General features: G+C 41.8%; 1 protein-coding gene across 6 annotated transcripts in view; it reads right to left on the reverse strand.

The window, feature by feature from the left end:
- ITGA9 (integrin subunit alpha 9) overlaps positions 1–16,099 on the reverse strand; it is a 294,730-nt gene that overhangs the window by 254,982 nt on the left and 23,649 nt on the right. For all 6 annotated transcript variants that reach the window (XR_012157453.1, XR_012157452.1, XM_078851717.1 and 3 more), the window contains exon 5: positions 4,824–4,891. Coding sequence is in view for 4 of the 6 variants with exons in the window: in XM_078851717.1 (XP_078707843.1) it covers positions 4,824–4,891 (68 nt within the window). In the remaining 2 variants the exon portion in view is untranslated. The remainder of the gene's footprint in view (positions 1–4,823; positions 4,892–16,099) is intronic.

Here is a 16,099-nt window from a genome sequence, read left to right on the forward strand (position 1 = left end):
GAGTCATGTACTTCAGCTGAGTTTCAAAAGGGACCTGGGCCAATTTATGGTTTCAGGTGGAAACCACTAGGCACCTGATGGTTATACTTTGTTTTGATCTGAAGTCAGGAAAAATGTGATGGTTTTAACATTTCGGCTGAGTTTTGCTTTGAGTTTCTTGGACTTGACCTTCAAAACAAAACTCAGGATGAACAAAAAGTCTTGTGAACTAAAATCAAAGAAAGATTCAAATGGACCCCTGCAGTGGAAGCCACTGAGTTTCCCATCCTTCCATTTGAGAGAAGGGGAGCCTTCTAATTAGCAATAAGAACCACAAACATGTAATATACAGTGGTAGTGGTGGAAAAGAAAAACAAAAACAAACAAACTGAGCACAGAGTGAAATCATACAGATGGTGATCCCTGGCTGAAAGCCAAACCCAGCTGAAAAAACTAGAGTCACATTTGAAGGATCTGATTTAGCTGAACTAGGAAAGGGCAGAATAGGAGTTAATAATAAGCCCATCATAAGAACTGGACAGTCTCTAATGTAAGAGAACTGAGTGAAAATTGGTTTCTATTTTCCTCACCCCTCAAGAAATAGTGTAGGAGGCATTCAAGCTCATTTCCGGTGACAGAGACTACCCTTGCTGTATTCCACAGGCACTGGGGAAAGCCACACTCTTTCCTTCTACCTTGGCACAAGCCATGAATCATGGTCATCATGCAAACCGTACAAGTCTTGGAATTGACTCAGTTACAATGTCACTGTTTCTGCTGGTTTGCCAGAGAAGCACAATGGGGAGAGTGCCTTGCTCTGAGGAGTTTATCAGAGTTTGATCAAAGTGTAGGAATATCACTACTACTACTACAACATGAATGTTGTTCCTAAAAGGGGAAGACTATGTCTAAGTGCTTCAGACTACCCTAAAGTGAAGGCTCTGTATAAATGTGCCTCTGGAGAAACAAATTGGTGCAGGAGGCAGACTGGAGGGGGTGGGGAGAGGAAAGGTGGGAAACTGCAAGACAAAGCAAAGGGATTTAAAGAGTGACACTTCTGGGGAAAGGATGCTGAAGTGCCAGAGCCTAGGCCCAGTATTCAAACACGGGATCCTACACGGACATGCAACTCCCACATCAGAATGCTCTTAGGATATAAAATAGGCATTTCTGACCACAGCAGATTGAAAAATGATGCACTGACCTACAGCTTTTTATGTGCATTTTTTAAATAAAACCTAAGCAGTTGTGTTTGTGTTGCTTGTCTGATAGAAGACCACCTCAGGATGGTGAAATGGTAGATCATTTCTTTTCTCAGGGGAGAGGGACCATATGTAACCATGAGGCAGAATCCCACCTGGGATTCTTATATCATGTGCTCTCATTTGAAAGCCCTTCATCCAGGAATTTTTTTAAAATCTATGTTTTGGTCACTGAAGATCTGTTGTGTACAACGAGAAATAAGGCAGCTAGAGCTTTTGGAGGGAAATCCTATACTCCATACCCTAAATCCAGAGAGACTTTACTCCAAACCACAGGGCGTTGGAGGGAATTTTCTGCCACATCAGTGATGAACGTAATAAGCATTATTCTCAGCTCTGACAAGACAGAGCAGTACAGCCATGAATTATTGCTGTACAATTGTGTGAATATTTATGGAAATCTGTGCCTCATGCAGCCATCCTATGAAATCCAGGAAGCCTGTGGTACAGCGTTTCCTTGTTTCTTTTCATTGCGCTGACAGACAGCTGGTTTTCTTCACCTGTTTTCTATAAAAAGGGTCACAGGAAATTGTAACCCAGTAATCATGTCAGTAACACAGCCCCCGTTACCAGAAGAATGGTGAGAAACTCCTGTGCTAGAGTGTTCCAGTCCAGTGGAGGCTAAATAAGGGCATTTCATGATGCTACACAAGGACATAGATTGCAATACACAGCTAAATAGAGGGGTGTGCTAAACTACAGGTTTTATTCTTGGGAGTGGCTGTGCCCTTGAGTACCATGGATTTCCCCTGGGCAGAAACAACTAGCATCAGCAGGACTGAGCGCACGAGTGTACAGTAGGGGCTTGCCTGTTTGACCCAGAAGTCGTTTATCTACATTTCCTGCTCAGGCTGAAGCTCCATAAGGCAGGAACACTAAAAGTTCAAAGACATCTTTTGAACTAGGCTGGTGAGAGAGGTTTACAGCATGGAAAAAGAAACAGCCTTGATAGTGCAGACAAGCCAGGAAACAGCTGTTGCTGACAAGTCTCCTGTTACCAGACACAGTGCCATAGTCGTAAGGGTTGCCACCCATTCCCAGTATACTTGGGAATATCTCATTCCAGTTTTTCATGCAGCGAACCCTAATCCTGTTTATACCAACCAAGACAATAAACCCTCTGGCCCAAATTTGATGGTGGTGTGTAAATTAGACCCCTCTCACATTACCTTGAACTCCTAGCACTAATTACATCCACTCTGCTGATGTCCAGGAGAGCTCTACCTTCCGTACCAGAAGGCATAAAGAGACTCGTTTAAATTACACCTCCTTGGCACATAAGTTCTACTAGCTGAGACTCCCTTAGACATAAGAACCCAAGAAGAATGTAAGCAACTCCAAGGGACTAACTCAGTGTAAAGGGCTCTAACTTATACATACCTCTAAGTCTGACCCTTTGCATCTATGGGAATCTAAATAAATAAGTCAAAGTGAATCTAACTGCATCTTAAGGACGTCTAAGTTGATGTGATATATACATTCAGGGGACAGGAAGAAAATATATGCAACACCAGAGTTTGTCCACACAGTAGGCAATGTGCACTATGTGGGTGTGGTTTCTAAAGCGTGCTAATTATTGCGCAATAACTGGTCCACATAGGCCCTGCTGCTGAAAGTTCCCTAGTGCATTTTTATATATTGCTGTTTCAAGCGCACTACATTAAAGCACACTAGGGAACTCTTAAAGCACACCAGCAAGGTCTATACAGACCAGTTACTGTGCAATACATTAGTGTGCTTTAGAAACCACACCCACATAGTGCGCATTGCTGCACTGCATAACTAAGCCCATAGATTCCCTTCTAGTATTGCTTGGAGTCACTGGACTCCCATCAGAACTTGGCCCTCTCAGTTTAGTGATTACCTTCTTTTCTTTTCCTTTTCCATTGTCTCCAGCACTTTCGAAGTTCATTAATTTTAAGATTTTCTTACTGCATATGCTATTGCTCCTCTTGCTGTGAGTCTATTAGTTCTCTCCCAAGCACTCTGAATTGGCAATTCAAAGCTATACCTTCTAGAAGTCACCAATAGGAAGCAATGCTTCCAAAGTAACTGATTTACGATGGCCCAGCAGTTAGCGGGCTAATGGCAATGGCATACACTGAAGTAACAATAGAAAACCACTGACTCTTAAAGATGAAGGAACCAGACCCAGGGAAGGAGGGGCATAGGGTTGATTGGAATAGAAAGACAAATATAAGTAGAAGGGGAGAACTGAGAAGAGAAGGCCCTAACTTTATGCTGCTTTCCAGATCCCACCTATCCTATTCCATGTCTATATTGTCCTCTCCTTTCTTTTAAATCAAACGGGATATTGAATAGGGGCTTATTTTATCTCAGGCCCATCTCTGATATTGTTATCAATGTCAAGTCAACATCATTCGTCACAAAGGCCAGGATTTTCAAACATGTGCAGAGATGTTACATGCCCAGCTTAAGACAACTTGAAGGGACCTGATATGCAGAACATGCCGGGAATCCGCTATCTGCACCTCAGGCCTCTTTTTCAAAAATCGCTCAAATTGGGCACCCAAAAATCACTAGTCACTATTGAAAAACTTTGGCCTAATATCTGTTTTCGTCTTTCTAAACATACAGCAAACAATATTCCAGACCATGACACAGGTAAAATCTATGTTGATTCCTTAAACATTTATCATGTAATATTTGCTCACACAAGTAGTCCCACTACTAGTAAAGGAGCTACCCTCATGAGTAAGGATTGCTCAAGTGAGTAAGGGTTCTAGGACTTAGCCCTTACTGAATCACATATGAAGAGAGAAACAGACTCTTTCCTCCACGGTATCTTTGGCTTTAAAAACTAATAGAAAAAAAATGAAGAAATTCTGAAAAGAGGTGAGTGTACCATTAGGAGAAGGTAGTCTGTGTTTGATATGAATGCTCCTGATAAATTTAGGAATTCTAATTTTTTGAAAGTTCAAAAACAAATTTCACTACAGAAATAATGAACCCTGATGTCATTGAAGTGAGATCAATGGGGTTACATCAGGGATTAATTTGACCCAGCATTCATGTAACTGTCCAGCCATGGCTCTGAAAAACAAACATATTCCACAATACCAGTTCCGCCTTTTTGAGACAGCAAGAATGGATAAGGCATCAGAAAACGGTGTGTTTTCTAAATTTAAGGACTATTTAAAATCATTTCATTCATGGGGGGGAAATTTTAAAGCTAAAGTTAAGAGAATAAATAAAGAGTAAATCCAGAGACAGAGGCTGTGGGAGTTATATGAATAAAATATTCCCTCAGGATAGCCTTCAAAGTTCATTCATTCTTCCCTGGGGGTACTTAAGCATAAATCCATTCTTGTGGTTCATATATGTATTATGTAATGTTTGAGACTTCACAGTAATGCATTTCCAGAACTGTGGGAGGAGAGACAACGTAAAATGGGGGTGTTTGTTTGCTGTGTTATTGAAGTCAAAGGAAATATGCCAAGTGCATAGAGTGCAGCTAACGGCACGTTTCTGTTTCCACATTCCTTCACAGTGCACATGGTAAAACAAGCAAGAAAATGCATCCGCAAACTTGAACTTTTCATCAAAACCACCATTACCCACCTCAGTGAAGAAGCCTGCTATTCCAGCCTGACACGAGCCATGCTCTTCCCCGTATTTCTTCTTATACTCTAGATTGGAGGGGGAGGAAGAAAACAAACCACAGTCATGTCATTCCGTGCCAGCGGTGTGCGGCTTACAGTTCGCTGAGCTCCCCTGCTTCATTCCACATGGACCGCTGAGTGCTGAGCCACAAAAAAGATTAACTGGAGCCAAAGGAGGAAAAACTCAGGAATTCAGTGAGCCTCAGAAATTTAGGCCTCTCTTTCACAGTATAGGTATTTTGCCAACATTTACAGTTGACCAGTATTTGCAGAAGAGGAACAGCAGCAACCAAAAAATCCCATTTGTGATCATATATGGCTAAAAACTTTCAGTGACAGGACAGGAATAGCAGGACAATGGCAAGAGGGCAAGAAAGCAGACCCAGGAATTGAATGCTGTAGGTCTCAGTGGTATACCAGCAGCAGCAATATTGTCTATTAAATTATAATTGTGTAGTTTAAGGCAATACACTCTTCTGTTCCAGCTGAGCTGTCCAGCCACATTGCTGTAAATGTTGGCTAATAGTTACAACAAAGGAGTAGGACCCTTAGATTCTCTCTCCAGATCTGTCATTCACTTAATGTGTGGCCTTAGGCAAGCCACTCAACCTCTCCTGTGCATCAGATTTTCCATCTGTAAAACAGGTATAGTAATACTCAACTATAACACAGTGGTGTAGTTTTATGCAACATAGTGTGGTGAAATTTAGTATTTATAAAGTGATTTGAGCTCCATGGCTAAGAGGTACTATATAAAAGTGCAAAGTATTACATACTGGTGTATTCAGCAAACCAAACTAAGCACAACGACCCTCCTCCCAGACTTATTAGCAAATAAAATCTAGGCCTAGTGGCAGGACACTCCATCCACCCAAAACAATAAAATAATGGAAAAAAAAGAAGCTGAGAGGAAAAACCTGTGCATTCATTTCTACTTTCATATTGCCTACAATGTAATTGATAACACACTTCAACCCTTCATAAGGTTTCATTTCTAACTTTAAGCGATACCAAAAAAGATGTACCCCAAATTCACCAAACTTGCATTCCAACACAAAACCTTAACATTGACTTCATATGCTTCTGGATTAACAGGTCAATCATACATCACACTGACTGTCACAGGTTCACACAGCTGAGGAGTTATTCTGCCGTAACACTGCTAAGGTCATTGTCAAGGTTTAAACGGTACTCTGCAATGGTTTAGGAACCTTAACTATGGTGCAGCTATCACTGCACGCTAGCTACATTTACTTGGCCTCTACCCTTCTTGGAAGAAATGGAATGTAAAACGGCTGCCTGTTTGTGCTTCGGAGCCAAAAGAGCTAAGATCACCTGTGAAGTGTGGGACAACTCCAAAGGAAGCAGTGCTGCCCTAGGGTGACCAGACAACAAATGTGAAAAGTTGGGACAGATGGGGGGTGGGGTGGTAATAGGAGCCTATATAAGAAAAAGACCCAAAATCAGGACTGTCCCTATAAAATCAGGACATCTGGTCACCCTATGCTGTCCACAAGAAAAACCAATCAGCCGCATGGATGGCCAGATAAAAATTTCTCCTCTGTACTACTTCTGATTACCATTCAGTCTTTGAATCATAAGCAGGACTCCTAAAGTGTACAGTGTGCTTCTTCAATCTGTACAAATTCTTCAACACTCATCTTTGAGTTCCTTTCTCCACACTGCCAAGTCCCCTCCATCCAGCTTGAACACCAAAACTCCTCACTCTCCACCTGGGCCAGAGGAAGCATTTATTGCTGTACCAAGGCCTCTTATTGCTAAAAATCAATCTGTCCACTTTTTATTCAAAACACTCCAGTTATTTTCTAGACATGAACAGGAACCATATCTCCTGAAACAAACATCCCCAAACTCTCAAAATCTGAACCAGAATCTTTACAATGGGCCAAATCAAAACCTTGTATCCAAAATACTCTGAACTTTGGAGTGTTTGAAACCCAGATCTGGGTCCAAATTTTGCCACGTGGCCCCATCTCAGTTTTCTGAGCTTTATTTTCCAAGCTTTACCAAACGAATGAATGTGCAATTGCAACATATTGCCACTTCCTGAATATTACAATATCTTCCCATGGATAAAGGGGGCTCCAGGGAAACAGAGTAATTCAGTTTCTAAAAACATTCACCATATAGCCTGGTAACACTTTACAATAAGTAACCATTAACTCTTGCTAAATTACAAAGGAATTTACAAGGAATTGCTTGGCATGTTACCCCTTTAGAACCAAATCAGTTCCTCATGGTGTGTGTTGTTCTACTGAAGACCAAAAGAACTTAATAAACCATTCGTCTCTTCATGGAAACCTTTTTTAAAACATGTACTAAAGGAAATAGTGACAGGACTAACAAGTAATTACTTTAGCATTTCACACTAGTAAAAACACCTATGGTCTAAAAAGTTGAGTAGGTAAATGAATGACATTTTGTCACAGCTGAGGGTTCTCTCAATTTTTCAGAATCTGCTAAAATTGCAGCTAGGGCTGAGAGAGACAGGTCTGATGGCATAATCAATGCAAAGTACAGCCTTGATCCTCTTGGTGCAATATGTGTGTAGATAACCCCTGGGTCCACACAGTGGGTTTCATGTGGACTAAGGGTCCACCAGCATGGTGCACCTTTCAGGTTCAGAGTTTAAGGCAGCAACTCCACTAGGAACATATGAACATTTACTTTAAAGCTCAAGTTCTCAGGGCAGTTCACCTCTATCCCCACCAGTTTATTACTAGCCCTGCACAGAAAGTTATTTGTGGAGTTAGCCTCTCCTTGTAAGGGAGGATTTTGTATTTGTTTATTTAAAACCGATCTTTTATTTGATGAGAACCAACCGTCGTGGCTTTCTCTTTCTAGCAGTACTTTTCTGGGACAATGCCAGGCAGGCAGGAATGTCACAGAAGCCCTTTTTTTGTTCGAGTCTGTTTTTCATCCTTACATAGGACCATGCCAATGTCTGTCACATATTCTTGAGCTGTCCAACTCGAACCCTTTGATTCCCACCACAGTAACGTATTTTTATTTAAATGGGACATGCTCATCTGATGGAAATTCTCTCCTCACCCTGACTCTCTACTTGAAAAGTTGCCCTGTAATCTTTCACGGTCACCCACTTATGGTCTAATTCCATATCCTATGTGCCTGGCCCCCAGGAAGTGTCAGTTTTCCAAGACTTCAACAGCTTTGCACAGGCTTTTGCAATGTAGACACCTAACCCTTTTGAGAAGACGATAGCTGTCTTCTTTATTATTTTAAGATATAACTTCTTTTGCTGACGAAAGGTACCAGATAGGTAGTCCTGGAAAATGATCTCTGCTGTTTATCCACAGGACAGATGCAGCTCATGTAGATAACGCAAAATTCCCCACACTAGTACACCAGAGTGCCTCAGCTCTAACCTAGAGGGACCACTTCTATGAGGGAGAAGTTAGTTCAGCATCTCAACTCACTGACTCCTTGGCCTGCTGAGATTGGTAAAATGGATCAGCCAGGTGCTTAGCTGGATTAAGTCAGGCTAGCTCCGCAGACCACAACAGAACTATACCGACTTACACCTGGTGAAGACCTGGCCCAAAGCCAGTGTGTTCAGAACTCGAGTAAGACCATCATTTAATTCCGCATACAGGCCACCAATCATTCACTAGGCAAGTAACAGCTTTCCGTCACTACCAACATTACCAGGACCAGTGACTTAGAGATGAAAAACTAATCACTTATTAATAGAGATGGTCGGGCAATTTTCAACAAAATGATTTTTGCCAGAAAATGCCAATATATTGAAACAAACTTTTTGTAGGAACATATCTGTTTTGATAAACTTTTGTTGAGGTAGGTTTTCAGGTCAGAGTGAGAGAGAGAGAGAGAGAGAGAGCGTGTGCGCATGTGAGTGTGGACCACCCACTCCAGAATAGACAATAGCCCAGTTGTTAGGGTATTAACCTTAGGTTTCAAGAGATATAAGGACTTGTTCCTGAATCTCCCACATCACTGGGGAAGGCCCTAACCATCTGGCTACAGAATCAGTCATTCCCTCTGGCCCAATGAATATTTAATTATTGATACCAAGGGGAACAGCTCCAATAAAAGAGATTAAGATCCACTGCAGAATAACTAATAGCCCAGTGGTTACAGCACTGACCTGGGATGTAGGAGATGTAGGTTTACATTGGTGTGAAAGTGGAAGAGTGGCAGAGACTTGAATCTCGCTCTCCCACATCCCAAGTGAGCGTCCTATCTAGGGTCACACTCTCTTTTTCATTTAAATTTTTTGGACGGTCTCAGTTCTGTCTTGATGAACATGAACTTTTTGAAATCTTGAAAATGTTCATGACAAGAAAACCATTTCCCACCCCACTCTACTCATTAAACAATCTTCTCCGAGCCTCAGACTTTTAAAAATTGGTTTAGCCCTCATTTAGAAGAGCAGATGAAAAAAAAAATATATATATATATATATAAATATATATATATATATATATATATATATATATATATTTTTTTTTAAAAAACACAGCCAACCTCCATGTCTTCCTGTTAAGGAGCTATGACAACTGCTGCATGCCAGTCCTGTTGATATTTTGACAAGCACATGTTTTATTTCACTGTAAAACTAATAGATTTGGCTCATGGTTTAGTTAAACATGTTCTTCAAGAAAGTCACTGTACAATTCAGCTTTAAAAAAAAAATTGCCAAATGTTCAAATTGTGTACCGAAAAATTAAATTAGAAGATTTCACGCAGATGATGATATGAATTAGTCCCAATAGCACAGCAAAGGATGAAAGTCAATTAAAACATAATATTTCCAGTTCTAATATTTTCTCCTTCTTCACAGTTATGTCCAGATTTCACCGATTCCTTTCAACACAATCTGTCATGGTTTAACAATGTTATTGCTTTTTATTATTTATCAAGCACCCAAAAGCATGCTCCCACTGATTTCAAAGGAATTTGCATCAGACCCATACAGGACAAATAAAAAGACAAAAGGTGAAATCCTGTACCCACTGAAATCAATGGGAGTTTTACCATTGACTTCAGTGGGGCCAGGATTTCACCCACAGTTGCCACACCAAAGAGTTTACGACAATCTAAAGGCCAAATCCTGCAAACACCTATGGACATAAGTGATTGTATCCACAAATGTAGTCCCATTGGGCGTGTACTCCTTTGCACAAGTGTTTGCAAGATCAGATCCTAACTGCAAATGAGGGACCACAAACGAATGTAAAACAATAGAAAGATGAGGTGCGGAAGGATAAAGGCTTTAGCAATAGGTATGTGGGATCACTCAGGTTTGGCATGCATACCTCTAGATGGTTCCAGAAAGAATCTGGGGCACAGTTCAGCTGTGCCAGTTCAAGCAACTAGACGTTCCAAGTACGATCTAGGTATTGACTCAGGCGACTAGGCCAGCTCACGCCACCATGGCTACATTTCTATTTGTAGTGCACTACTGTGGATATGTCTACTTGAGCCGGAAATCACATCTTCCGGCTCCAGTGTAGACATACCCTCAGTCGTCTGTTGAAGATGTTCTGCTGCATATAAATATGATATATTCATTGCGTCAGAGAGAATGACTCAATTGTTCAATGGTTAGTGTGCTTCCCTGGGTTGTGGGAAACCCAGTCTCATTGCTCAAATGACTATTTACATATAAAGTGGAACATCTTCAAAAGGAAAGCGAGTGACTATAAACCACCCAAGAACATCCCATAGCCCAGTGGTTAAGGCACTCTTACCAGAAGGGAAAGAATCAAGTTCACATCCTTTCTCCACATCAAGCAGAGTGGGGAATTGAACCAGGGTCTCCCACAACCCATGGGAGTGTGCTAACCACTGCGTTAATGTTTATAAAGGAAGTGATGGCACCTCCTCCTCCTTTTTTGTCAATGGCACCTAAGTGCCAGGAAAAAAATTGGCCAAAAACTATTTGGTGAATGTGTGTCAAATTCACAAAAAGTTTCAGATCAGCCAAAACTGCACTTTTCAGCAAATAAACTCTTAGTTTTGTCCGGCTTTAGTTGAAAATCCCTTGAAATCAATGGAGCTGCAGGGCTGATTTTGGCCTGCAATGTACATTTTTAAACGTTCGAAAAAATATACTTCAATATACAGCATTAGGGGAGAAATGAAGAACCTATTATTGTTTGAATGAACTGAAAACAAAATTAATTCTAAAGTTAGCAATGGGTAGAATTTGTTGATTGACATGATTTTGCAACAAGTTGGTCTGCGTCCACTGAGGCTTACATTTTAATGGCACGTACTGTACAGCTTTATGTGATGCACAGTGTTCAGTGTTTCCAACTCACTTATATGGCCAATACGGTCTGTTCCAAGCAGTAAGCCTATATGTCACACAAATAACTGGTTATGCCCTCCTTACATCAGTGGGCACTGGGGAACTCATCTAGTCAAGTAATTTCTGAATTTGTATATAACCACAGCAGGCTGTTATACTTAGGGTGACCAGATAGCAAGTGTGAAAAATTGGGGGGGGGGGGGGGGGTAATAGAAGCCTATATAAGAAAAAGCCCAAAATATTGGGACTGTCCCTATAAAATCGGGACAGCTGGTCACCCTAGTTATACTGCCTGTTGTGAATGAAAGGGAGCATTACAGCAGTTTAATTTGAATGAATACTAAATACATCTCTGACAATATAACATGGGGAAAAAAATAAAGTGGGTTCAAAACCCGACTGATTTGGACAACTCCATAACAGTAGCCTTGCAGTGCGCCGAGCCATGTCCTCTCTTCTACTTACCTCCATAGTTATATCGTACCCCCCACACCATCATTGTGTTATCTTAGCACTTTCACATGTGTAGATCAACTTATCCTCAATATCCTGTGAGATAAGGTGGTATTAGCCACATTTGACAGAAGGGTAACTGAAGCATGGAGACTTTAAGATATGTCTACATTGCAGCTGAGAGCAGGCCTCGCATAGCTCACAGACAGACATGCACTAGCTCCACTGGAGCTAAAATCAGCAGTGTGGACGTGATGGAACAAGTGGCGGAATGGGCTAGCCACCCAAGCTCAGGCAGGCTTGAACGCAAGAGTAGCCCATGCTTCTGCCCGGACCACATCATCCACACTGCTCTTTTTAGTGCTCCAGCTCAAGCAGAGCTAGCACATGTATCTACCCAGGCTGGAAAACGCACTCCCAGCTGTAGCGTAGACCTACCCTATAAGGCTTCTACAGTACGAGTCAGTGGCAGACTCGAGACTAGCACCCAGGTTTCCCAATTTCCAGTCCAATGCCTTTTCCCCTGTCATAAATATAAAGCGAAGGGTAAACCCCTTTAAAATCCCTCCTGGCCAGAGAAAAAAATCCTCTCACCTGTAAAGGGTTAAGAAGCTAAACGTAACCTCGCTGGCACCTGACCAAAATGACCAATGAGGAGACAAGATACTTTCAAAAGCTGGGAGGAGGGAGAGAAACAAAAGGTCTGTGTGTCTGTCTATATTCTGTCTTTGCCGGGGATAGACCAGGAATGGAGTCTTAGAACTTTTAGTAAGTAATCTAGCTAGGTATGTGTTAAATTATGATTTCTTTAAATGGCTGAGAAAAGAATTGTGCTGAATAGAATAACTATTTCTGTCTGTGTATCTTTTTTGTAACTTAAGGTTTTGTCTAGAGGAGTTCTCTATGTTTTGAATCTAATTACCCTGTAAGGTATCTACCATCCTGATTTTACAGGGGGGACTTCTTTATTTCTATTTACTTCTATTTCTATTAAAAGTCTTCTTGTAAGAAAACTGAATGCTTTTTCATTGTTCTCAGATCCAAGGGTTTGGGTCTGTGGTCACCTATGCAAATTGGTGAGGCTTTTTATCCAACATTTCCCAGGAAAGGGGGGGGTGCAAGTGTTGGGAGGATTGTTCATTGTTCTTAAGATCCAAGGGTCTGGGTCTGTAGTCACCTAGGCAAATTGGTGAGGCTTTTTACCAAACCTTGTCCAGAAAGTGGGGTGCAAGGTTTTAGGGAAGTATTTTGGGGGGAAAGACGTGTCCAAACAGCTCTTCCCCAGTAACCAGTATTTGTTTGGTGGTGGTAGCGGCCAATCCAAGGACAAAGGGTGGAATATTTTGTACCTTGGGGAAGTTTTGACCTAAGTTGGTAAAGAGAAGCTTAGGAGGTTTTTCATGCAGGTCCCCACATCTGTACCCTAGCGTTCAGAGTGGGGGAGGAACCTTGACAACCCCAAAGCCATTCTTCTGCAGGTCACCCTTCCCCCATCACATCTCATCTGCAATTGCTGCCTGTCACCACTCATGAAGCACTGTTAGTAAATGCAACTGCCTTGAGATCATTGTAGCTGAAACCCTCGTAGAAGCCTTCATCTCCTCTTGCCTCCACCATTGAAACTGCCTTCTCTATGGTCTCCGCACACCCAAAATCTCAGACTCCAGCTGGTACCGAATGCGGCTGCCTGCCTCCTCACAAATAACGAGAGGCTCAGTCATGATACCCTTATCCTCAGAAAGCTCCAATGCCTCCCCATTTCATCCAGGATCTAGCTCAACATTTCTTTCCTGTATTCACAGATCTTGTGTCTCTGCTTCCCTCTTGCTCCCTCTGCTTATCTAGCATTGGCCTCCCTTATACTCTCTACAAGATCTTGCTACTGCTGGTTCAAGATTTCAAAAGACGTCGACAAATACAATATAATGTCATTTTTAATGTATGACAAAGTTGACATGATGGGGTGCTTTCCCTCACCTCAATGCACGCTTGTCACTACAGCTGAGTGAAAGGTTTCAGACAAATAGTTTATTTGCTTAAAAATGCAATTTTGGGTCAACCTGAAACTACTTGTGACTATGACATGAATTCACTGGATCGTTTTGAACACAAAAAAAAAGTGCATGCTATAGTCACAAAGGGACTTACATGCCATCCACAAAATCAGAGGAGAACACACTGGTGCTCCCCCCCTTATACTCAAATGATTAGGGCACTTGCCTAGGATACAGGAGACCTGGGTTCAAACCCCCACTCGGCCTGATTTAGAGCACAGATTTGATCTCGGGTCTCCCACATTTCAGGTGAATGTCCTAATCAGTGGGCTAGACAGTATTCTGGGCAGAGTTTCTCTCACTCTCTCCTGGTGAAGCTGTTCCACTTTCTATAAATAATTAAATTCTCATTGGGCCAGAGAGCGTGACAATGATCCCACAGCCAGGAGGTTGGGGGATAACTTGGTTCCAACCCCTGCTCCTGTGTCCATCTTCCTAGTCACTTGAAGTAATAACTGCTGGCAGGATCAGACCCTTCAGTTGTAAGCACCTACAGGCCTCTCATTCATCTGTAAAGCACTGTGCACGCTTATAGTGATACAGAATTAATCAATATTTACAGAGCTGGGCTTGCTCAATGCATGAACCATAAGTAGATAAATTCACTAAGGGGGAGATAGTCAAAGGGCACAAAGGAGAGTATTAGGCTGATTTTCAATGGGAGTCAGGTACCTAAGCCCCCTTTGAAAAGTCTCCGTCCCCCTCCTGCCAATCAATACACTTACACGATAAAACAAGAAACAAAAGAAAAGATAAGCCCTGATCTGTTTGCTGCATATCAGAAAGCCAGGAGGAGGATGGAGTCCTCTATCTTTCAAATCACAACTAAAAAGAGAGCTGGATGAGGAACTGACCCCCTTGCCCCAACCAAATAAAACAAAGTATTGCTTAAAAGCATTAACTCCCCCACCACCACCACCAAAAAACCCACACACAATAAAGAGTTTAAAGCAACACGGATATCTGTGACGTGTTCTCAGTCATTTGCACTGGGAGCCAAAAACAACATATTTAATCCCAATCTCTTCTTCCCTGTGTTTCAGCATTTCACCACATTGGGTGGAAATGCTAGTTGTCTTTATGGCATAACCCCCGGTATTGAATTTATACCACAAAGCCAGGAGGATCAGAGTATGGCTCTCGGAAAACTGGTAATAGGCTGGGCCATTCTATGTCCCCGGAGGGGAAATCTCTCTATTCCTCTGGATGGCTTGAGTGGGGGCGAGTACTGTTCCTGTATATTCTTTAACCACCAGAAATTATTGTTTAAGTTTCCCACCTCTCTCCCCCAGTCCCTCTGATCCTTACACCACAGAAGTAGGAAACCAGCTCATCTGTCTGTCCCCACCTCTGTTAAATTGTCTCTTGTAGCAGCAGCAGCCCTTTATCTCTGCCCATTAAGTGAGTCGGGGGACAGGATGGCTGGGTTCCTAATTTCCTTGTAGGCCACATTTGGCAGCCATTAAAAGCAAGGACAATCAAGTCAGAGTATAGCTTGGAAGGCCTTAGCTTTGTGCCCCACAAAGCACTTCAGTTCATACAAATCAGATTAGCTCTGAGCCAGAAAGATTCCACTTAACTAGCAGGCCTTCTGCTGCTCTCATTAGCTCTCAATAGCTTCCAGACTTCTGTCAGCTGTTTCAGGGAGACTGGAGAAGAATAAGACACATCGAGACTACTATCTTGTTTCATGAATGCCCTCCAGTAAGGAAGTTTCCATTTCCTCTTTTGTTTTTAATTACTGAATCTGTATTATATGGCAAATCATTACTAAATACATAGCATAAATTAACTATATGTCTGCTCCATTTACAGCGGTTAGAAGCCTTTCATTATAGCTTATGTGGCAAATACTGCACTGCCTATATAATTGTATCTTATACAGTTCCAATTATAGATAACTGAAGTCCCAGGGCTTGATCTTGCAAATGCATATTATAACTTGGAACGGTGCTTGTGACCATGAGTATTCCTGTTGGCTTCAAGCTCTGCACCTAACAGCAAGTGTTTGTGGGAAGAGGCTCTTATTCTCCAACTACCTTAATTATTACATTGTGCATGTATTATTTCTACCAAACACTTGATTTCTTTCCTTCAATTTGGCTGTGCTGTTCCTAACCGAGATTTTCACTAAAAGAAGGATTTTTTCCTTTACTTTCTGAAGGGCTAAGGGGAAAAAAACTAAGACCACAGGAAGGGAGGGTTCCAGTTAATCCTTTCAGTGACTGATCACAGCAGTACCTTGTGTTTGAAGAATAAGCCAAATTACTTTATAGAAACCTGAAAGTCGCAGAGGTAAACAAGAAGCAAACTCAGTCACCCTCAGTGATACTGTGTGACTTGATGCCTGACAGTGGAACAAACAAATCAATCCCAAATCTCCCATTTTCATTCTAGCATGCAATGAAATTA

Source organism: Lepidochelys kempii, chromosome 2 (assembly GCF_965140285.1).
Source record: "Lepidochelys kempii isolate rLepKem1 chromosome 2, rLepKem1.hap1, whole genome shotgun sequence".
Lineage (NCBI taxonomy): Eukaryota > Metazoa > Chordata > Testudines > Cheloniidae > Lepidochelys > Lepidochelys kempii.